Below are 24,383 nucleotides of genomic sequence, written 5' to 3' on the forward strand. Positions count from 1 at the left end.
CAGATGCCCAAACCACCTCAACTGGCTCCTTTCGATCCGGAGGAGCAGCGGTTCTACTCAGAGTCCCTCCCGAATGTCCGAGCTCCTCACCCTATCTCTAAGGCTGAGCCCGGCCACCCTACGGAGGAAACTCATTTCGGCCGCTTGTATCCGCGATCTCGTTCTTTCAGTCATTACCCAAAGCTCATGACCATAGGTGAGGATTGGGACGTAGATCGACCGGTAAATCGAGAGCCTGGCTTTCTGGCTCAGCTCCCTCTTCACCATGACAGATCGGCTCAGCGTCCGCATCACTGCAGACGCCGAACCAATCCGCCTGTCGATCTCCCGATCCCTCCTACCCTCACTCGTGAACAAGACCCCGAGATACTTAAACTCCTCCACTTGAGGTAGGACCTCTCCCCCGACCCGGAGGTGGCAAGCCACCCTTTTCCGGTCGAGAACCATGGTCTCAGATTTGGAGGTGCTGATCCTCATCCCAGCCGCTTCACATTCGGCCGCGAACCTACCCAGCAAGAGCTGAAGGTCAGAGCTGGATGAAGCTAGGAGGACCACATCATCCGCAAAAAGCAGAGACGAGATTCTCCTGCCACCAAACTCGACACACTCCACACCACGGCTGCGTCTAGAAATTCTGTCCATAAAAGTGATGAACAGAACCGGTGACAAAGGGCAGCCCTGGCGGAGTCCAACCCTCACTGGGAACAGGTCCGACTTACTACCGGCTATGCGGACCAAACTCACGCTCCTCTGGTAAAGGGACTGAATGGCCCTTAACAGAAAGCCACCCACCCCATACTCCTGGAGCGTCCCCCACAGGGTGCCCCTGGGGACACGGTCATAAGCCTTCTCCAAATCCACAAAGCACATGCGGATTGGTTGGGCAAACTCCCATGCCCCCTCCATCACCCTTGCAAGGGTATAGAGCTGGTCCACAGTTCCACGGCCAGGACGAAAACCACATTGCTCCTCCTCTATCTGAGATTCAACTATCGATCGGACCCTCCTCTCCAGTACCTTGGCGTAGACCTTTCCAGGGAGACTGAGGAGTGTGATCCCCCTATAGTTGGAACACACCCTCAGGTCACCCTTCTTAAAGATGGGGACCACCACCCCGGTCTGCCACTCCCTAGGAACTGCCCCTGATGACCACGCAATGTTGTAGAGACGTGTCAACCATGACAGCCCTACAACATCCATAGCCTTGAGATACCCAGGACGAACCTCATCCGCCCCCGGGGCTCCGCCGCTGTGTAGTTGTTTGACTACCTCAGCAACTTCTGCCCCCGAGATCGGACAGTCCATCCCCAGGCCTCCCAGCTCTGGTTCCTCCTCGGAATGCGCATTGGTGGGATTGAGGAGCTCCTCAAAGTATTCCTTCCACCATCCGACTATAGCCTCAGTTGACGTCAGCAGCTCCCCATGCCCACTGTAAACAGTGTGAGCGAGTTGCTGCCTTCCTCTCCTGAGGCGCCGGACAGTTTGGCAGAACCTCTTTGGAGCCGATCGATAGTCTTTCTCCATGGCCTCACCAAACTCCTCCCACGCCCGAGATTTTGCCTCGGCAACTGCCACTGCTGCACCCCGCTTGGCTATCCGGTACCTGTCTGCTGACAGGTACTGGTAATTGGACCAAACAAATTTAAACATCACAACTGTTTATCATTCCCTTCTTGCATCACAGTAATTAGTCAATTTTGAGTTGTTTAAACCTTATGCGTGTTACTAAACTTATCAAGATATTTAACCAGTTGATCAATTTAAGGAAATGAGCTTTAACATTAATTCCAAATACTTTAATTTGCTTCACATTTGATGCTGTTCACTTCACCATTTAAGACTAATCAGGACACATTCCTTTTTATTTTGAATGAATTAAAAAGAAACTCACCTCAAGTTTCTCTGGCTGCTGGGTCCGACGAAGCATCATTCCTGTGTACCATAGCTGCTCAGGAGTTTGGTTTCCTTCTGTTCTGAGAGGATGGTTGTTCCAGCCTTGAACAAAAGCTTGTAGGTCTGCCTTCAACTTAGGAAGAAGCGTCATGTGAACAGCAAAAGATCTTCTGTAAAAGAATTACAAATTGATTGCTGCAACATTGTCACACAGGCTACATGTACCTCCACACCTGTGATCAGGGATGCTCTGCAGTGGGTACACAAGCTGGGCTGCTTGTTCGCTCAGTCTGGCAAATGCAAAACTGTATCCAAAGACACATACATATAAAAAAAAGGCTCCTTCACTTCCATCAAGCCTCTGTGTGCCACCAGATAGACTGTGAGCACACCAGCAATCAGAGCACTCCTGACTCAATGAGTCCATCTTGGCTGGAAGAGATGGCATCTACAAATCTCACTGACAGTACTGCTTCTAAAGTTAACGGCCTATTTGACAGACTGGAAAAGGGCAACACCATTCTTGGCCTTCTCCTGGGACAAGAGATCCTCATGATGTTGGACGACCTGAACTTGAGTCCGCAGGCAAGAGGAAAAACCATCAGTGGAATACCGAAAGCTGTTGAATACACCAGACAGGGCTTTCTCTCTTTGACGATTAATGGTAGTTTCATGGACATCTATGGTAAAGCTGTGAAACTTGTTGCAGACTTGGAACTCCAGGCAGTACACCCACCTCATGTCTGAATGCCATCCAGAAAATATGGTGGTCCACCAAACATCATGCTCCTGCAACACCAGAGGAGTATTTCCGGGTCCATTTTTTCAGTGTCATTGACACGGTGATCACCCAGCTACATGATCGCTTTGACCAGCCGAGCCTGGAAGATCTGAACAAGCTGGAGGAGCTGCTGCTTACTGGAAATACCAATGATATGGTGACCCTGTACCCAGAACTGGACCTGCAAAAAATGCTAATTCAGTTGGCAATGTTTAAAGCAAATCATACCTACACTTCCTGCAAAGAGGCTGCCCAAATTCTTAGAGGGATGCAACCAGAGGTCAGAGGGCTCTTCTCACAAGTTGAGACTCTGGTGAGACTGCTAATTGTGGCCCCAGTGTCATCCTGTGAGGCTGAAAGGAGTTTCAGTGCTCAGACCTGGCTGAGGTCAACAATGACACAGCTGAGGCTCAACATCACTGCAGTCTGCCACGTCCACAGGGGTAGACTGAAGAGGCTAGACAAAAGAGAAATAGCCACACCGATTGGTACATCTGAGAGACGGGTGTACATCTTTGGCCACTGTTAACTCTCCACCTGATTGGAAAAATACATAAAACACACACAATCAACTTGTTTACTGTCTCAAACACACTTAAACAGCATTAGTTATTAAGATTACAGTTCTGACATCAAGTTCAATATGCATTTAATTTTGGTTCAGCAATTGTTTTTTTAGCTACATTTAATTTAACCGTTCTGTGCAATCTGTGTGTGCATGCAAACCTAATGGTTATTTCCCTTTTCATTTTTGTTCTGTTAAAAAACAGTTAACTGATCCATCTTTGACTAAAAAATCCTTCATATTAGTTTAAGCTTCAAAAGACTCATCAAGGTATCCAAATAAAATAAAGGGAGAGCGGCTAATGTAACGGATCACCTTCTGACCTGTTCAGTAGATGTGGTCTGGACAATTTGTGTCATCACTCTTGTGCTCCACATTCACCAAAAAGCAGATTATGGCACCAGATTATTCTTCAACATGCTTTAATTGGCAGCAATCTGATCCAACTAAACACTCACAATTTCCTTCAATGTGGGTTATCCAACCTCACACAGGGGTCTCCACCAACTTACATGTTACTGTGCTGCGTGATTGTATAGTGGTTATTATTATTACTATAGTGTTATATTCCGGCATCAGAAGAAGCGTCCAACGTGTTTTTACGCTTTCTCCGAGACATGTCACGTTGCTAAGTTGTTAGCGCCGTGCGCTAACACGCCAATAGTGCAACGTAGCCTGCTGGAGGATTTAAGGGTTCAGATGAAAACACCCGACCTCTCAGGCTGCTCACACATCGATCTTAAGTTGTCGCTGTTGCGCTCACGCCGTAATACAGTATTAGATGCGGTTAAAGTCAGACATGAAAAAATAAATACATTTTACATGAATAAGTGATGATTAGCCTGGTGGGGGAGGAAAATCTGGCCTAATAAGCACTGAAGGAAACCCTGTCAAGATCGTCAACACTCATTTATCTTAATGCTATTGAAACATGTAAACCAAAAAGCATTATATCCACTGCTACCTTTCTAATTTTAAACTCAGTAACTTATGCTGTAACTGCACCTTGCCCTGCCTGCTCCTCCTTACTGCCCGCCGGCTGTGATCACAAGCAACAACATAGTAGTTCCCGCTGCTTCTTCAGGAAACGGCGCCAAAAAACAAAACAAAATACTTGGGATCTTGTAGGCATGGCGGTGGGATTTCAGCCGTGGCGGGCGGCCACGGCTACGCCTATGTAAGGGAAACCCTAAGCTTAGTAGAGGCTTGGGCGGCCGTCCCTCGTCCTCTGGTGGGTTCAAGAACAGAACTTCAGCTGCTGAGATTTGGTTTTAACAAAACCTCAGAACACACCCTCACAGCGTCAGAAAGCTTTTGTCATGAAGCAAAGACATGTGAGGTGGTTAACTTTACCCTGGATTCAGCCCTCTGCATGAGGTGTACACGTGCAAATGACCTTCTGGTTTACTGATCACACATTACTGATTACCATAAATAATAGTTATTATTAACCCAAAGCATAATACGTCATTTCAGTAATTAAATACATTATACTGAACCACGATGATTATTATAAGATGATTGTAATAAACAGTAGAAAAAGTTTATTAAATTATTTTAAAATTATTATTTTAAAATCTTGAAGTGCCCTTTATCTTGGGACGGAACAGCAGACAAATAAAGATGGTGTTTAGCAGACATTACGGCTCCTGATGGGTAATCTGTGGAACAAAAGTTACAGCTTGACCCAGCTGGGAAAGTTTGACATTTGGGTCACAAATGAGGCCATTCATGACGCTACATACGTATTCATGCAAAGTTGTCCAACTTTAAAATTTTATGTAACCCTAACTGACTCCGGTTTGAACTGTGTGCTTATTTTGTGTCTATGATGAAGCCATGGAGACTTAATAAAGAAGTCACCTTGTGAGCAGTGAATCCTTAATTTTTGTCAGTCATACAGAAATACTTAATTTCAAGAGGAAAGACAGCTGAAAATGTAATTATGTAAAGCTTTGACACAACATGGAAATTAAATTAGATATCCAAATTTGAATTTTATCAAATACAATTTCAGAATAAACACATTTTAAGGGAGTAAAAGGGAAAAGGAGATCAACAGCTTTCAGCATGTGCATTTCCTGCTTTTTCCAGCAGTGATATTGCTAATTCTGTTGAAGGAAATTCACTATTTAATGAGAGACAACTGATGAAAATGATATGTAAATAAGTAAGAATGCATGTAGACCTACATAATTGAGCAAAACTGAAACACTAATATAAAGTATATATATTATATTGTTTTTCTCCCTTCGAATCTGGGAGGGTGGAACCCCAGCTCCAGCTATGGACGAGCCCTTAGGGGGCCCAACTTGATATTTTTTCATGGGGCCCAAAATCTCTGGCAGCCCCCCTGCACAGGAGTAGGTCATGGAGGCAGGCAGAGTTCTTGGCAAGGGTCAGGCGTGAAACGAGGTCGGTAGGCAATGATCAGGCAGGATGAAAAGGCTGGAAGATCTATTAACATGAGCGTTCAATAATCTGGCAGAGTGCTGGTGGTTGACTGAGGAATATATAGCTGGTGAGGCAGGTGTGTGGCATGAGCTTGATGAGGGGACCAGGTGTGATAGGCAGATGAGGTGGATGGTGGTAGCATAGAGGTCAAGACATGGCAGGATCATGACAGTAACGGAGTTACTATTTTTCACAAAATGATCAGTAACTATAACTAATTACTTTTTTAAAAGTAATGTTCCCAACACTGGTTATAACATATGCACACTGAAGCTATCAGCGCAGTCGCATCACTAACGTCAAACCACCAGTTCAGATCAGTGAATCTCTCCATCCCTAGTTGACACCAGGTGATGTTGTCCAGAGTGACTGCACTGCCCCATCCCCCCACCCCTCCAGTTATCAGTGCATGCAGCCACACTAAGCAGCACCGGTCATCTCCGTCTGGACGGGTGGGGTGGGGGGTGGGGGGTGGGGGGGTTGGTCATTGGGTTTAGAGAGCACAGTGACTCCTGGAACGATGGCTAAAAGAATGAGTTGTTGTTTACATCTTACTTATGAACCATAAAATGTGAGATTCCATAGACGTATGAAATCTCAATCTGATGGATCCTTGACTATTTTAACCAGAAGATCGGAACTTTTTATTGCAGGGATTAAGCGACACTTTGTATTAACTCCAAGGAAAGAGAGAGAGTCAGGTTTAAAATAGTTAAGAAATTTATTTCTACACAATTTAAACAAGACTAACTTTAACACTCTGTGTACTGATGGACCTAAGGTGGAGTGAGACGTGATATGATGGTGTGTGTGGAATGTTATTATCAGAATCAGCGAAACCGGTGAAGCATTTAGTTCTGAGTGGGCATGAATTTTTCGCTCTAAACTTTAGTAGGAGATTTATAACACACATGAAACGCCATCTGTTGGTCTACGTACCCCAGGGGAAGCCTCCGTTAGATCCAGAATGTCGAGGTCCTCTTGGAATCTCCTTGGTACCGAAGCCGGTAGAAAAGCAGCGGTGCTGACCAAACTAGTCTTGGAATGCTTCCAGGTCACGACAGGTTCATTGGCGCCAGCGAGACCCTGAAGGGGTCGTGAGGTTCAGCTTTTATTCTGAAGGAACCGTTGCAGTCAGGTGTAACTTGCAACAGATTTTATCCAGCTTGTCGAGGTTCTTTTTGGCTGAAGAGGAAGTCCGGATGGCCTGTCCGAGACTCCTCTAGAACGCCTGAACTACAGAAAAGGTGGCGTGGAATAGTTTTTATGATTGTCATATTTTGGTTTACTGGCGAATCAGAATTTGACATGCAAAAGAGGGATTATACAAACACCACACAAAACCACAACTCGCGTCAGAAACAAAGGTTCTGAATGGGTCAGACAAAAGGAAATGTGTCGTGCGACTTTTAACATTGTGTCCTTAGTGTCTAGTACAAATGTCCAATATTATAATAACTTGTAAAATACTACTGATCACAGGATTATAATATCAAGTAATAAACATTGTCATTTCACAGACTGAACACTGGGCTCACATAATTATTGGTAATTAACAAAATTGTTGAATATGTATTTATCAAAATAGTTCTTGTTGTCACTGACAGAGGTTCAGATGAGCAGAGTACATGAAAGACCTTGGCCACTATCTCAGATTAGCCTGTCAGAGACTTTATTTCTCTGCTCGAGCAGACGCAGCAGATCGTGACCTTTAGGTCATAAACAGGACATTCATGACACTACACATTTTTTTTATCATTCAAACTAACAAGTACAGCAACGGTGTAGCTAGTATCATCTACTTCTTAGTTGAATTAGCAGACTCCATGCTTCCAGGGTGCACTGTTGCCCTCTGCTTGTTCTTTCAGGTTACAGTCCTAGTGCAAACACGTACAGTAGAGCTCGTAAGTCCCTTAACAGCTACTGTATTTTCACATGATGGTTGACCATGGAGCGTCAACCACAGTTTATGTATTTAAAAATGTCAAATTTAAAGCTGAGAGGAATATTTAGAATTGATGTTGGTGAGAAATGTTAATGAAAAAGAACTAGGATTTGATAGTAAACGGGTGAAAATATTACACACTGGGGCTTTAGACTAACTCACATTAATTAACTTTCTCAAATGTTACAAATCTTGGCACTTCACACATTTTTGATTTCATTGATAAGCTCATAAAAATGAGATAGGGAGTCTTTTGATAGGCTTGTTTCTGAATCTTCTAAATACTTTGCTTTACAAACCTCTAGAATTCTAATTGCTAGTGAAAATAGCAGTGTGCATGCACACACATGCTTGAGCACAGAAGAGCCTTTGCCATCACATGCATTCTTTTTCATACTACAGAAACTCAACCAAATAAACTAAAACAATATAAATGTAAAAACCTTTAAATCTGTCATTTTTTAATCATCAACTCCAAAACTAAAGTTAGTTCTTTTTGGTCTTTGATTGAATCTTCACTTTGCAGTTCAGAGGTGGACATCTCTCTCGTTGTCTTCATTACAGAAACACTGAGCAGAAGGGAGACTATTTTGGATGTTTTTTGGCACCAGCATGCATCAACTAGTCTTCTAAGTGTGAATGTTCACATGCACCCACTCCATCTGGCAGTACACAGCACAGCAGACTGTCCCTGTCACTGCCCCGTCTCTCTCTCTTTCAACATGCTGCAACGCAAAGACATGCAGAGGGCAAACGTTTGCTTCTTACCCAGGACCACCCACTACCCACCCCAGTCTCAGCACTGCCCTCTGTACTTTGGGCCCTTGGGGCTCTTTGATAGTCTCACAGGTGACATATGGGAGTCTGATTAGCATATGGCTGTGGGTTACAGTGTTCCAGAGCCCACAGCAGGACATGGTGGCAAAGGGAGGACTATAATTGATTCAGAATACTTTCTCCCTAAACACCGACAGGTAAAAAAGCTAAAAGAAAATCATACTGGCATATTTATGATGCATGGATTTGACTTTCTGCTGCTTCCATTTCTATATTTATTACATTTATCATGTATTCCTTGGAGCATGAGTGGTGAAAGCTACGTGGGTGAATACTAAAGGCTAAAAATGGGCAGGTGAGACAAACTAAATGAGTAAAAGTTGCAAGACATGGGAGGAGAGGAGTGTTGAAGTTACCGTGGGTGTTTTACCTGGTGATGGGGGCAGTGTAATCATTGCAACAAGTGTTGTTTTTGTGTTTTGTAGTGTTGTAACAGCTTGTTACAAATCTTTTCACTTTGCAGTTCAGAAGTGGATGTCATGGAGGGGTAGGGATGGGTACCCAATTCGGTACTTTTTAAGGTACCGACCGAATTCCACAGTACCGACCGAGCACCGATTCACGTCATTTCAAACGGTGCCTCGTTTCGGTACCCGTCCTTTATAACGAGAACTTGCCAAGACAGCTGCGCATGCGCAAGAGCGTTATGTCGTCGGTCCCTGCAAGCCAGTTGTAAACAGAGCAGCATGGTAGAAAGAACGCATGCTAAAGCTTGGGTCCTCTTCACTAAATGTGATGGGTAACTGGGTGATGATGAAACCAGCGACAACGATCTAAGTGAGACATCCTCATTTTAATCTGCTCCGGTAGGTAAATAAAATGTTTAAGATAACGTTACCTTGATATGTTAGCTTCCGTTTCGCTAATGGTGCGTTCGCTTTCTCCTTGGAACTCCGAATTTCCGACTAGAAGAACATAAACGTGCTCTAAAAATTGGCTTCACTTTACTAAATGCGACGGGTGATTGGGTGAAGATGAAACAAGGGACAACGATCTAAGTGTGAGGCATCATCGTTTTAATCTGCTCCAGCAGTTAAATAAACTGTTAAAGATAACGTTAGCTTGATATGTTAGCTTCCATTTCCACCGTTGTTATTAGTTAATGGTGCGTTCGCTTTCTCCTCGGAAATTCTAACTTCCCAGTAGGAAAAATCAAATGAAAAAGGACGGCAACAGGAATGAAGATACACAGTAAATTTAGTTCACAGTAAAGATGTTTGCTTCAGTTTAATTATCAGCTTATAAAACTACAAGGACGATGTTAAAATACAAACAGTTGAATGATATTTATCGTGATATTTATCAAATATTGTGATATATTGAGAAAAATATATATTATAAAAGAGAATTAAAATGATAAACACTCTAAAGTATCAAAAATTGGTACTGTTAAGTACTGGTATCGATTCCTAGGTACCGGGAATTAGTACCGAATCGATTCAAATGTCAAAGGTACCCATCCCTATGGAGGGGGCCATCGGCTTGAACACTGCTGCTAACCATTTAAACATTCTCCCTCTTCTGATAACATTTTACTTTCTTTGACACGGAATGTGCTACTACTAGTTTACCCGTTTAATTATAGATTCACTAGTAGAAATACAATAAAGTTTATCTCGTTTCTTAAAGCAGCTGAGGGCATTGTTGATCACTTTCAGCTGTATTGGTGTTCATGGACTTAATCACAGGTGCACGAAAGTGGCAACAATTACAAAACCCTCAAAACGGGACTGGTTTAACATTTAGAGGTCATTTCAAGTTTCTCCCTCTTGATCTTTTTTGGCTGGTTTTCCACTCGTGCTAGTTTTGGCTCTCTACTGGCAGTATGAGACGATTCCTTAACCCTCCAGAAGTTGCACAGGTTGTCCAACTTGTCCAGGATGGCGCCTCCACACGTGCTGCAGCAAGAAGGTTTAATGTGTCTCCCAGCACAATCTCCAGAACAAGGAGGAGATTTCAGGAGACTGGCGGTTATTCTCGGAGAGCTGGACAGGGCCGTAGAAGGTCCACAACCCATCAGCAGGACTGATACCTGCTCCTTTGTGTAAGGCGGAACAGGCTGAGCACTGCTCGTGCCCTACAGCATGACCTCCAGAGGGCCACTGGTGTGAATGTCTCTATCCAGACAATCAGGAACAGACTTCATGAAGATGGCCTGATGGCCCGACGTCCTGTAGTGAGCCCTGTGCTCACTGCCCAGCACCATAGAGCTCAACTGGCATTTGCTCAAGAACACCAGAATTGGCAAGTCCGCCACTGGTGCACTGTACTTTTTACAGACGAGAGCAGGTTCACCCTGAGCACCTGTGATAGGCGTAAAAGAGTCTGGAGAAGACGAGGAGAATTTTATGCTGCCTGCAACGTCGTTCAACATGACAGGTTTGGTGGTGGGTTAGTGATGGTCTGGGGAGGCATATCCATGGAGGGACGCACACATACTGCCTATGAAATGGTGCTCTGACTGCCATACGGTATCGAGATGAAATCCTTGAACCCAGACCCTACGCTGATGCAGTAGGTCCTGGTTTTCTCCTAATGCACGACAATGCCCGGCCTCGTGTGGCAAGAGTATGCAGGCAGTACCTGGAGGATGAAGGAATTGAAACAATTGAATGGCCTTCACGATCCCCTGACTTAAACCCAATAGAACATCTGTGGGACATTATGTTTTGGTCCATTAGGCGGCGCCAGGTTGCTCCTCAGACTGTACAAGAGCTCAGGGATGCCCTCACACAGATCTGGGAGGAAATGCCACAAGACACCATCTGTTGTCTCATTAGGAGCATGCCCCGACTTTGTCAAGCATGCACACAAGCTCATGGGGGCCACACAAGATACTGAAAAGCAATTTGAGTTGCAGAAATTAAGTTTTTGAAATAATGGACTAGCCTGCCACATCTTCATTCCACTCCGATTTTAGGGTGTCTACACAATTGAGCCCTCTGTAGGCTGATAACTTATTTCCATTAAAAGACTTGGCATCCTTTTGTTCCTAAGACATTGCCCTGTCATTATTTGTATATATATTCAACTTCATATTGAGATCTGATGTATCTAATGTGTTTCTTTAAAGTGTTCCTTTAATTTTTGTGAGCAGTGTAGTTTAAACGTGTTTTATGTTACCTAGCTGCAAACCCAAACCACTCTGCTACTGTTCGCTACTGCGTGTTTGGCAAAATATAATAACAAAAACAGATAAATTCATGTTAAAAAAAATGTTTTTGCCAATCGGGCTGTGAAATAGTTACACATTTTTATGTAAGTGGTCTTGAAAAGGTCTTAAAGTCTTGAATTTAACTGGAGGAAACTTGTAGGAACCCAGTTTCCACGCATTTAATTTCTTTCCAACATTGTTTTTGCAGTTCTCAATGCTAAGGATTGGTTTAGAGTTGTAGGGATGATGTACAGAAAAACAACTCAGACATTATCGGAGCTGTGACGAGCATCCTCCATCTGTCTTCCCTGGCCTTTCAGCATGCATACTAGAATCTCTTTGTTTGAAGTGTTCTGGCTCCACCTTCCACTGAACAGCCCTATAGGCAGACAGAGAGAGCGCTTCATGATCTCCCACACTCTGCTGTAAATCTGAGTGGTGGGATGTGGCCAAGCCAGATGCACACTGGGATACTTCATTTAAATATATTGTGTCACTGGAATATAATCAGACAGACTAATAAGACTGCAATTTTTCCCTCAGCTAAAACGAGACAATTTCTTCATAACTTATGCTAATTTGAGTTAATTTAATGGAAACGCAGAGCAGTCAAGTGAAAAATTATATTTGTCACTTTCCAGCTAATTTATGCTCATGGAAGTTGTAAATGTTCTTATTTAATAAATAATTTTCTCTTTGAACTACCGTGAAATGACTGTGAAGTTTTAAAAACACATGCCCACAACACTGAAAGGAAGGATTGCGCTCTTTATTTAATATTCTCATGTAAACGCAACTGTCCCTTTTCACTTTGGTTCACTTATGGGCGATTCCCATCTGTACCTGGTCAGCCCGGACCGGGTTGGGGCAGCCCGGCCCGAGTGATTCCTCACTTTCTTCATGTCCCTGCTCTGGAATGCGGACGTGACTAAGAGTCACGTCCGCATGCGGGCGGTCCCCAGAAATCGGCGGGAGAAATTGGCGCTAAGATGTCAGTGATGTCATATATCAGCAACCATTTGAGCCGCCCTGTGTTGATACGTGTGTAGTGTTGGAAACAATGGAGAACTTCGTGGTGTTATTTTTCATGGTTCTGCACTTGTGGCTCGTTTTGGGGGCCAGACTCCGCGCTAGACAGGCCGAAAGGCGTCGGCTTGGCCAGCTGAGGAGGGATGAGAGGAGGATTAAATCTGCAAAGCGTTGCCGAGTCATGCTGGAAGCCATTCTGAAGCAGTACGACAACAACGCAGATGACGCATCCTGGTAATTGGTAAAATTCTAATTCTGACGTGCGTGTTTAATACACTTCAAGTTAATAAAATGTTTCATTTGTTTTAGATGGCTATTTTGGAAGGCTCCAGCCGCAGACACGCAATCTGGTCACTCAACCGATCCTCTGACTGGTGGGATAATTACGTGCCTCGTTACATGGAAGCGCAGTGGTTGAAGCACTTCAGAATGTCTGAGGAGACGTTCATTTTCTTGTGCAACGAACTGCGGCCAGCATTGCAGCGAAAAGACACTTTCTTCCGTGAGTGTAGTGATGGGTCCAGCAACACCGACACACAGGCGCATGTGTCAAGCTCATGGAGCGAAACCTGTGTCGATCAGTGTCGATGCGTGTGTTGCTTTAAGAAAAAGTCACGTGACCAACACTGCTGCTGTGTCGCTCATTGCCGAGGCGCCAAACTGTGTTTATAAGGTATCGACTCTGCATCTGTCAACGGGATGAGTCGCCGCGAAAAAATTACCATTTCAAAGATAAAACAAGACATCCCTCTTTACATCAAGAAAATGGAGCCAGAGGAAAAGAAAAGTTTCTGCTGTATGGGATCATTTTGATCTTTTAACAGCAAATAAGGTACGTGTTTGTCTTTCCTTGTTTCTGCGCATCTGTCAGAGTTGAAAATAGCAATGTGACTGACTCTCAGTGTAAATTATTTATTTAATTTAATTAGGTTAAATGTCGGATCTGCTCAGCCGAGTTGTCTTATACAAATAAGAGCACTTCCTCAATGCTGAGACATTACAGAGTCAAGCATGAAAACGAAGAGGAAGCAAATACACCAAGAACGAACACAGGTAGACCTATATAGACACTGGGCGTGCTTTGTCACAGTTGTTTTACTAATATATGTTTTATTATTTTGAAATCTAGAATCTAGGAAGATTGCTCTGGACCAAGCAGTCCTGAATTTTATTATAAAGGACTGCCAACCCTTGAGTATTGTGGAGAGTGAGGGGTTCAGGGGGTTGATTCAGGCCCTTGATCCATCTTACGTTTTGCCAACCAGAAAGGTTTGTATACACAATGTCTCAGATAGCTGCTGTTACTCATGTAATATATACAGTGCTTAACAAATGTATTAGACCATCGTCTAATTTAAGGTTTATGACACAGCAAACAAAAATAAACACTTGTGATTCAAATATCATGCATGCTTGAATAATTTCTGTCCGGTGTGTCAGCTCACATTTGGGTATAAAACTGGATTCAGTTTTAAATTCCTACCTTCTATTCAACAGGGCAAAACACAGAGAACTTCATAGCTGGATGTTTTTCTTGCTTTAGTGACAGGTGGTCTAATTAATGTGTTAAGTACTAGACTAATTTGATTTTGATTCATTTTCAGACGGTTAAGGAAATGATGGCCAAAAAGCATGCGGAGGAACTCGAACGAGTAAAAAGGGAAGTACAGCAAGCTGTGGCAGTGAGTATAACAGCTGACATGTGGACCTCCTTGAACATGGAGGCTTACTTAGCTCTTACCTGTCACTACATCAATGATAATATGCAGTTCTGTACATCTGTGTTGGGAGTCAAACACTTTCCACAAAGTCACACTGCTGACAATCTGGCCCAAGTCAAAAGGGGCATGATGGACGACTGGGCCATAACAAATAAGGTAAGGTGTCTTGTGACCGACGCAGCACCAAACATGATAGCAGCAACACGAACTCTTCAAATTCGACATTCAATCTGCATTGCACACAAACTAAATTTAATAGTCAAAAAATCCTGTGATCAGATCCCTGAACTTTCATCCATAAGACACAAATCTAGGCAAATTGTATCATTCTTCAGATCCAGCACCACAGCAAAAGAGAAGCTAGCTCAAGTGCAGCAACAGATGGGACGGCCCACCTTGAAACTTGTCACTGAGGTACCAACACGTTGGAACAGCACATATCAGATGCTGTCACGGCTACATGATGAGAAAGAAGCAGTGTGGGTATCTCTTGCCTCTCTCCAAACAGATTTAACTCCACTCACAGCTGATGAGTTCAACATCTTAAGGGAAGCACTTCTTGGGCTGGCCCCTTTCCATCAGGCCACAGTGGAGTTGTCTGAGGAGAGGAGAGTTTCAGGATCAAAGGTCATCCCGATGATGAAAATGCTAAATTGTGCACTTGAGCGGAACTCTTTACATCTACACACACAAGCAGCCACACATCTCCATGACCAACTTAGACGTCGCGTCACAGACACTGCTTCCATTCTGGAGTCATTAAGTGTGTTGACCCTATCAACACTTTTAGACCCCAGATTTAAAACACTTGGATTTCGTAGTTCCTCCAAGTGTAGTGAGGCTGTCAATCGCCTGAAAATGGAGTGTGCTGCAGTAATTGGTCACACAACATCTGAGCCACAGCCTGGACCTTCATTAGAGCAGTTACCCACTTCAGGCAAGTTGTTCAGTATTATCAGTTTATTTTCACATTTGTTTTGTTGCTAACAAAAACTAAAACTTCTATGTATTTTTTATTATTTCAGATAATCTGTGGCAGCAGCTTGATCAAGAGGTTGGCAGACAAACCACCAATGCAACAGCTGACTCGGTCATTGAGGTCCAGCGCTACTTAGCAGAGGGAAACATTTCAAGACAAGAAGATCCATTAACATACTGGGGGAACCGGAAGACATCCTACCCACACCTTTTCCACCTGGCTTTACAGTTTTTGTGTACCCCAGCTTCTTCTGTGCCCTGTGAACGTGTGTTTTCGAAAGCTGGTGAAATAGTGTCCAAAAAACGTAATAGACTAAATGCCAACACATTGGATAAACTTATTTTTCTTAATAAAAATTTATAAAAATAAAAAAAACTTGAGTCAATGACACTGAAATGGGTAATATCACATTCACAGCACTGTCACTTTAATTGTCACTTGGTATCATTCACAGAATATTTTGAGGTGTATAGATTTTAAATTTAGAAGTTTAAAATAATAACTTATGAAGTAGGCCTACAATAGCTTACAGTGTATACAAGTATGATTAGGTCATTGAATCAGCGTCTGTTGTGTCTCCAGTATGTTGCCTGCAATGATATTTAAAGTCCAGTAGGTGTCATTATAGAGCAAAACAGCAGCACTGTGTCGACACAGTTTCAATACTATTTGGGGAATGTGCTGAAACGCTTCATGAGGCTTCATCTACCCATCACTACGTGAGTGTGTGCCTCTGAGGAAGATTGTGGCTATTGTTAAACAGAGCTCAAATATACTGGCCTAAACTTGCTTGTGTCTGGAGAGAACAAACATGACTGGAGTCTGGATGCAATGAGGACACTCAATCACTCGTTTATTGGTACAGGTGCAGCTTAAATAGGAGAGCACATGACATGATCACATGACAAACACACCTGTAAGGAATGAACAATAATTGGGAGCACCATCATCAGTCACTGAATCTGTTAACACCCCCAATTGCTCACACATTATTCACAATCAACAAAACAAAACAAAACAAACATAGGAACATCATGAAAACCAACTACATTGCATCTTCGCTTGGCTGCTCCCCAAACAGAAACATGGAAAAGGTAAACAGTTTCCCTTTTGTAGCTGGTTTAGTCATAAGGTCAGCTACCATCTGATCCGTTGTGCAATACTCCAAAAACACTTCACCATTGTTAACAGTTGATCTCACAAACTGGTATTTGATATCTATATGCTTGCACCTCTGTCTTTGAACAGGATTCTTTGCCAGCATATTTGTGCCCTGGTTATCTTCAAAGATAACAGGCAAATCACACTGATCATTTAGATGTTCAAGCAGTTGAGTCAAATACAAACACTCTTGTATGGTGTAAGCCAATGCAATGTACTCAGCCTCACATGTTGACAGTGCAACAGTTGGCTGCTTTCTGGTTTTCCAAGAAATCAGAGGACCATTCCTACATAGGCTAACACAATAACCAGATGTACTCCGTCTGTCATTTGTGTCACCGGCCCAGTCTGCATCACTGTAAGCTAACAAGCTTAACCCTTCACCACATTTCCTGTAACAGAGGATCTTGTCTTTTGTGCCTTTCAGATATTTCAGTACATGCTTTACAGTTATCTATTGCTTTTCTGTTGGCTCACTAAAATACTGTGACATCTTGCTGACAATATAACTCAGATCAGGTCTAGTGCATGTTGTCAGGTAGATTAGGCTTCCCACTGCCTCTCTGTATTTCCTGGGATCATTCAGTTTTTCATCACCATCAGTGTAATTTAATTTCAGTTCACAAGGTGTCGACCTGGGTTTACAATCCTGCATGTCAAACCTTTGAAGCAGTTTGCCAACATAACTGTGCTGTGACATAGTCACACTTCCATCACACTGGTAAAAGGAGATACCTAGAAAAGTTTTCAATCTTCCCAAATCTTTCATGTGGAACTCCTCTGCAAGCATTTCTTTAACAGCTTTTAAGGCTCTCTCATCACTAGCAGCAATAATCAAGTCATCCACCCATATCAATATTACTACTTTTTCATGTTCCGTTTCTCTTTTGTAAACACAATGGTCTGCTGGATTCTGTACAAAGGTGTGTTCACACAGATAGTCATGTAACATTTTATTCCAGTTTCGACCTGATTGCTTTAGCAATACAATGATTTCTCAAGTTTGCACACAAGTTTTTCATTTGTCTGAGACTTTACATCATATCCTTCTGGCTGCTCCATGTAAATCTCACAATCAATCGGTGCATGTAGGTAGGCTGTTTTAACATCCATCTGATGGAGAATCAGATCCTCCTGAGCAGCTTTCTGCATTAACACTCTAACTGGTAAGGTTAGCAGTAGGAGAAAAGGTCTCTCCATAATCTATACCCTTCTCCTGACTATACCCCCTTGGCAACATAACGGGCTTTATACTTGTCAGATCCATCAGCATTGTTTTTGATAGAATACACCCATCGACCCCCACTGCTTTCTTTCCCTCAGGTAGGGTGGTCAGAGTAAATGTGTGGTTATCCCTCAATGATCTAATCTCCTCATCCATTGCATCTACTCACTCTCTTGAGTTGGATGGAGCTACGGCTTCTCTGAAAGTTTGAGGTATGTTGGAAACCATCTTGTAGCAGTAATCAATGTTGATCTGAGCCTGATCCCGCTCCACCCCATAGAAGTCTGGCCTCCTTCTCTCCCTTCTAGGGTATCTCTGTGGGGAAACTGATTCTAGCTTGACCTCAGCCGGCTGCAGGCTTATCTGATCTAGGTCTTGCCTAGTCTCTGGGATGTCAAACTGCTTATGTTCATCAGGGTCAGGTCTGGTTGTACTACACTCTACACAAACTTCATCTTCATCAGACATGTCAACAGTCTCCTGTCCATCATTTGAGATGAACCTCACCAGTCTGTGTTTCATCACCTTTCTACTGTCAGGATAATAGACCATATAGGCTGGACTGTTTTTGTCATAGCCAACAAAAATACCTTTGTCAGACCTTGGGTCTAGCTTTTTCCAGTCCTGCCTATAGGCATAGCATACAGTACCAAACTTCTGCATCCTAGACAAATTGGGTCTCCTTCCTGTCAGCATAAAGTAAGGTGTCTGTCTGGTACGATTATTGAAACATCTATTTCTCACCACTGCTGCTGTCTGGACTGCATATGGCCATAGCTCCTTTGTTAACTGGCTTTCTAAGAGCATACATCTAGCCATGTCAAAAAGAGTTCTCCAGTACCGCTCAGCAGTACCCTTCTGGTGTGGTGAGTATGGTGCTGATGTCTCATGTCTGATTCTGTTCTCACGAAGTAGTGCTTGATAACTTAGCCCAGTAAACTCAGTACCATTGTCAGATCTGATACATGTTACTTTACCATATGGGGCTGTGTCAGCTAAGAACCGCTCTGTGGCTTCCACTGTGTCACTTTTGTTTTTCAGAAAGTACACAAACACTGCACTTGAGTAGTCATCAATAAAGAACAGAGCATACCTATAGCCTTCTCTGGACTTAGGCTCAATGGGGCCTGCCAAATCTGTATGCACCAACCCTAAAGCTGACTTGGCCCTCACATCAGGTTTCCTGTTCCTGCTCTGAGTGAACTTGCCTTGAACACACACTTCACATTGCATAGGCTTGGATACTTTGCCCTTTATTGACATACTGACTACAACGCTCTCTAACTTCTGAACATCGTCAAAATTTCAGTGTCCCAAAATCTCATGCCACGTCTGGATATCATAACAACTCATAGATGTATCATCACAGTCATTGTTCTGTGGCACAGTAGGCAAATAAAACAGGCTCTTATATTCATGAATGAGAAAACATGTACCGTCTTTGTACTGCAGGATGTCTTCACCCTACTTGAAGATCACCGTTGCCCCATTGGAAGTTGCAGCTCTCACAGAGAAGATGTATTGGGGATAAGTGGGGATATACAGTGCTTGTTTCAGTCTAGCTGCGAGGTGCCACCCCTTGTTGTCAACCAGGCACACCTTTGCTTCTCCTCTCCGCTCGGCAACCCCCTTGCACCTCGTGCCATCTGCCAGCTCTATGCAGTGCATCTCAGCCTGGAATGAGTCATCAAAACTCTTGAACTTGGCCAGGTCTGTGATGATATGCAATGTTGCACCGGTGTCAACCATCAACCCTTTTCTGGTGGCACCACCCTTCGATCGACGATCACTGGTCACCAGCTTGAAGATAAAGGTGTCGTCCATCTCCCCGTACACTCCACGTGAGTTATCTTGCTGCTGCTGTTTCTGTCCTCCCCGCCATGCAGTATTCTTTCCTTGGCTGTACCGCTGTTGACCACGGTGACACCGTCTTGCCTTGTGTCCTTTCTGGCCACAACGGAAACATTCAATTTCCTTGCTTTCAGTACCCCGTGCCCTTGCTTCTGCTGGAGTGCAGGCCTTCCTTGGTGATGCCCAGGCCCTTAAGACGTTGTCATCAGCCACAGCTGTGCAGATACTCTCAGTACTCTCATAACTCTGAAACTTTGTCTTAAAGTCTGCAAAAGAGAGAGTCTCTTCACTTTGAGTGATAAAAATGGAAAAAGGCTTAAATGATTCTGGAAGGCCCTTCAAAACCATTGCAACTAATAGTCCATCACTCAATATTTCTCCAGCATTCCGCAGCGCTGTGATTAAAGTCTCAGCCCGTATGACAAAGTCTGTCACACTCTCGCCGCTCATCTTTTGCAAGGCAGTGAACTCTGTGTACAGACTAACAATGCGGGGCTTCCCCTTGCCAGCATAATAGTCCCGCAAAATCTTGAGTGCACCACGCCCGTCATCTGCAGCCTCTCGCATGACCAGGGACAAACTTTTGTCATCAAGGAACTGAATCAATTCGGTATATGCTTCAGCATTCTTCCCTGCGTCCTCAGCCTGTACTTCTGCGTCCGGATCCTCATCAGGCCCATTTAAAATTGTGTCCTTCAATTTCTGCAACCACAGATGGCCCCAAAACTTTGTCTCCCACGGTTCGTAGTTTTTTTCATCTCCATCAAACACAAGTCGGGACCAACGTGAACTTGTCCTTTCACTCATGGTGGTAGTACTCCAAAAACTTGCAAACAAACTGGCTTGCAGTGGCTACTCACACAAACTTGCACAAACATCAATGAGACTGGGCCCATAACCTGTTAAACAGAGCTCAAATATACTGGCCTAAACTTTCTTGTGTCTGGAGAGAACAAAATGACTGGAGTCTGGAAAGGGTGGCACTCATTCATCTTGCAAGCTGTGGTTGATGGAAAGGGACTGTTTTGGAACGTCTTTGCAGGGCTTTCAGGGAGCATGCACGATGCGAGGGTACTGAGACTTTCCTCCATCTGGGATTTGGCAAGCCGTGGAAATCTCTTCCCTGACCATTCCATCCAAATTGCTGACATTGACTTTGGATACTGCATCCTGGGTGACTCAGCTTACCCTCTGCAAGACTGGCTGCTGAAACCATATACAGACACTGGGCGACTGACAGAGCAGCAACTCCTTTTTAACAAGAAGTTCAGCCTGGCACGTGTGGTGGTTGAAAATGCCTTTGGTAGGCTGAAGGGAAGGTGGTGCTGCCTACTTAAAAGGAATGACTGTGATGTCAGTCTGGTGCGTTCCATGATTCTGACCTGCTGTGCCCTGCATAATCTGTGTGAGAGCCGTGGGGAGAATTATGACATTGTGTGGACAACTGACACAGAATACCCTGAACCTGTAGCAGCACCACCACCGCCACAAAACACAGATGTGGGAGGGAAAGCAAAGCGTGATGCTTTGATGATGCACCTTGTGGGGCAGCAGTGATTGAATTACATCCGACTGAATGTTTTGCCCAAATAAAGTTTTATCCACTCAGCAAATGTTTGACCTTTGAACTTTCTTTTATGCACCACCACCTAAAAATTGTAAACATGACCAAATATATTTCATGAGATTGTATTAAGTCAAGTGTGGACTGTACACATTTGAGCTTCTGATAAAGCTGACTTAAGCAATTGTTTTTATGCACATCCAAGGCTTAGCCATATGTCTCAAGTCTAGTTATTAAGACAAGTGCAAGTAAATATTTGGACTCTTGTTTACATTGCCTGACTGACAAAAGTTCTTATTAGCCAAGTGTGGAGTGCATATTTGAGCTTCTGATCCTTTTCTACACTCCTGCTGACATATAACCTAATATTGTCTACACTGACACCTATCTGGTATTTATTCCTATATAAATCTCAAAGTTGAATAAAGCAAATATCCAAGGCTGGTGTATGCTATTTTAGCACAAAGTTTTATATTGAAACTATAATTGGACCCTTCCACTTCACATTCTGTGAAAAGGACAATGATGGATTACACGTTGCCTTGTCAAACACTTTATTGCACCTCTAAGAAAATAAATAAAAACATTGAGGTCATTTTGTTGATTTTTCAACAGCAGACACCAAACTGTGCAGCACATCCAAAAAAGAGTTGTTGAAATCCCGCTGTGCCATCCTCTCCTCTCGTCTCTCCTCCCTCTCCAGGCGTCTGTCCTCCGCCTCTGACTCCATGTGCTGCTCCATTATACTGTTCATCCTCCTCGCTGTCTCCAGGAACCCCGCATCACTCTCCACCAGCGTCTCCAACAATGGTGACAAGTTGGTGCTCCCCCGCCTCCTTTTTCCTGAATAAACGCCAAAAAGATGTATATGTAATCACACGTGCTTGTCATATTTTGATGTTGTTGCAAATGAACTCACCGTAACGTGGTCTGTTGTCCACCGATGGCGCTGAGACGCTTGGGCTGCAGCTATGGCCGCAGTCGGCAGATGAGGGCCCAGCGTTCATGTCCCTGGTGTCGGGCACGTCCTGGCTCTCATCAGCGCACAGTTCCAGAGTTACCTCTTTTATAATGAGAAAACAATAAATAACTTATTATGCACAAACACAAATACTAACCGAAGACGTTAATGGGCAAGCTAGGCTAGTAGGCATGCCACAACAAGCCTGGAGCTAGCCTAGCCTTTTGGTCACACATCAGCGCTACCCAAAGCTAGCATGGCATTTTGTCTGCACTATAGTACAGTGTAGCACAAATAGAGGTCATATTATTAATTATGATAAGTGCTCACTCACCGTTGTCCTGAGGTCCAGTGTGAGCTGGAGTGGCTGTGTCCACGCCACTCTCCCGGCCATTACCCACTGGCCTCTCACCATAAATGGTGTCCATTTCGGCAAACCATTTCCAGTGCCGCCGGTCTGCCCCACTCCTGCTGTTGTGGTCCTTGACGGACCTGTACTCGGCTTATAGTTTTTTAATTTTTTTGCGGCACTGCTTAGAGGTGCGTTCAAAGCCATGGGTGGACATTGCCTGTGCAAGCCCCTGAAAAATCTTCTCATTCCGCACAGAACTGTCCAGTTCGCGGTGGATTCTGTCGTCAGCGAGCAAAGAGAGGAAGATTTTAACCTCTTCATTGCTCCAGGGGTTAGAAGATGAGGTCTGAGAGCACGGAGAAGACATGATATTGACGCTGAAGAACACAATCAAAAAATGGATGCTGAAGATTGAGTTTGGTGCGATTTTGTTACATCACTACAAATACTAAATGTAAACACTGCAAGGCCAATCAGAAGATTTTTTTAAAGGGGAGTGTAACACATCACCTGACCAATCGGTGGAGAGTGGGCGTGTTGGGCCGGGTCAGCCTGAAGCAGACCCCCTCGAGAAGAGGGCTGAGAATGAGCCTTGGTTGGCTCGGAAAAATACCAGGCCACCCAGATATGTAAACAACCTACGCTACCCGGCCCGGGCCGACCTGGTACAGATGGGAATGGCCCATTAGAACAGACGACTAAAACAACACGAAGGTGGCAGCTGCAGGAAGTTAGAGTAGCTCTACGAGTGCCAAAATAAAACAATCATACTTTGTGGTGCATCTCTGTATTTACACTTTAAACAAACATCGATTTGTTTATGATAGAAACAGAACAAAATGTTAATTTCCCTGAAAACAAAGTTGAGGCCAGTGATTTAAAGCAAGGTTCTCCGTAGGACAGAGGGTGTTTTCTGGTCTAATCTTCACCGAACAAAGGTGCAATGTGTTGCAAATCAGGACTACAACCTTCTAACCACACTCTCAGCCATAATGAGCTCCACACACGAGAGGTGACATCGCCTCTCCATTCATTTTCAAAGAGACATGCACATGCAGGGAAATCAGTGGCCAGGGGGTTGCCACCTTTGAATCAGCCAATGAGGAAGCTCCGAAGAATGGCTCCCTGAGGATCAAAAGATCAGTCATTGTCCCAGGGGCGGGGTTAAGCCTGGCTACTTGGGTTCAAGCCCCGAATGTTCTATGAAAAGCCCCGGATCTAAATCGCGGAAGTAACATGCATTACCAAAGTCCAACAGAGAGGGAGCAGCTGGCAGTAGTTTGTATACAGCCTGCCTGAGCCTCCACCACTGAAGAAGAAGCCCTTCAGCAGCCGGCTTCTTCTACACTCTCTGCCTGAAACGCATGAGTGAAGATGGACATAAGGACGTTTTTTAGACAAAAAGTACCACGACAGAACCCCAGCTTTGATGAGACTGGTGTTGACTCAGGTTTGTGAGTCTTATTTGAAAATATTTGTTGTGCTGCTGGTTTGCCTAAAGTTAGCTTACTATCAGGTAAAGTTGTTGGAGAAAGAAAGGGAATTTTTACTATCATCTCACACTAAACATTAACAGGAACAATACTCTGCCCTGAATATGCTTAATATGTAGCTTCAGATTAAAAATTATGTGGTACAAGACAAATATATATGATGTTGACTAGTGTGTGTGTGTGTGTGTGTGTGTGTGTGTGTGTGTGTGTGTGTGTGTGTGTGTGTGTGTGTGTGTGTGTGTGTGTGTGTGTGTGTGTGTGTGTGTGTGTGTGTGTGTGTGTGTGTGTGCGTGTTAAGCCCCAGATCTTCTTCAGTCCTAAATCCGCCCCTGCATTGTCCATTGTTATGTAGACAGAAGAAAACAAATGATGAGTATTTACACAGAATCTCTTTGTATCTAATAAGTCTTCTCCAAGT

At 43.9% G+C, this 24,383-nt stretch overlaps 1 protein-coding gene across 1 annotated transcript; it reads left to right on the plus strand.

Moving 5' to 3' along the window:
• The first annotated feature begins 13,190 nt into the window (after positions 1 to 13,190).
• On the plus strand, positions 13,191 to 16,350 carry LOC129155507 (E3 SUMO-protein ligase ZBED1-like). The gene is made up of 4 exons (XM_070544503.1): positions 13,191 to 13,490; positions 13,588 to 13,711; positions 13,788 to 13,927; positions 14,263 to 16,350. The coding sequence occupies exons 2-4, from the start codon at positions 13,645 to 13,647 to the stop codon at positions 15,364 to 15,366; spliced, it is 1,311 nt and encodes a 436-aa protein (XP_070400604.1). The 5' UTR covers positions 13,191 to 13,490; positions 13,588 to 13,644; the 3' UTR covers positions 15,367 to 16,350.
• Positions 16,351 to 24,383: the final 8,033 nt, after the last annotated feature.

The sequence above is a fragment of the Nothobranchius furzeri genome, chromosome 14, assembly GCF_043380555.1.
Source record: "Nothobranchius furzeri strain GRZ-AD chromosome 14, NfurGRZ-RIMD1, whole genome shotgun sequence".
NCBI lineage: Eukaryota > Metazoa > Chordata > Actinopteri > Cyprinodontiformes > Nothobranchiidae > Nothobranchius > Nothobranchius furzeri.

Excerpts from the sequence above, each read along its gene's own strand:
- LOC129155507 (XM_070544503.1), top strand. The coding sequence starts at position 13,645 with ATGCTGAGACATTACAGAGTCAAGCATGAAAACGAAGAGGAAGCAAAT. Across the intron at positions 13,712-13,787 it reads TACACCAAGAACGAACACAG|AATCTAGGAAGATTGCTCTG; the intron begins GTAGACCTATAT and ends TTTGAAATCTAG. Across the intron at positions 13,928-14,262 it reads ACGTTTTGCCAACCAGAAAG|ACGGTTAAGGAAATGATGGC; the intron begins GTTTGTATACAC and ends ATTCATTTTCAG.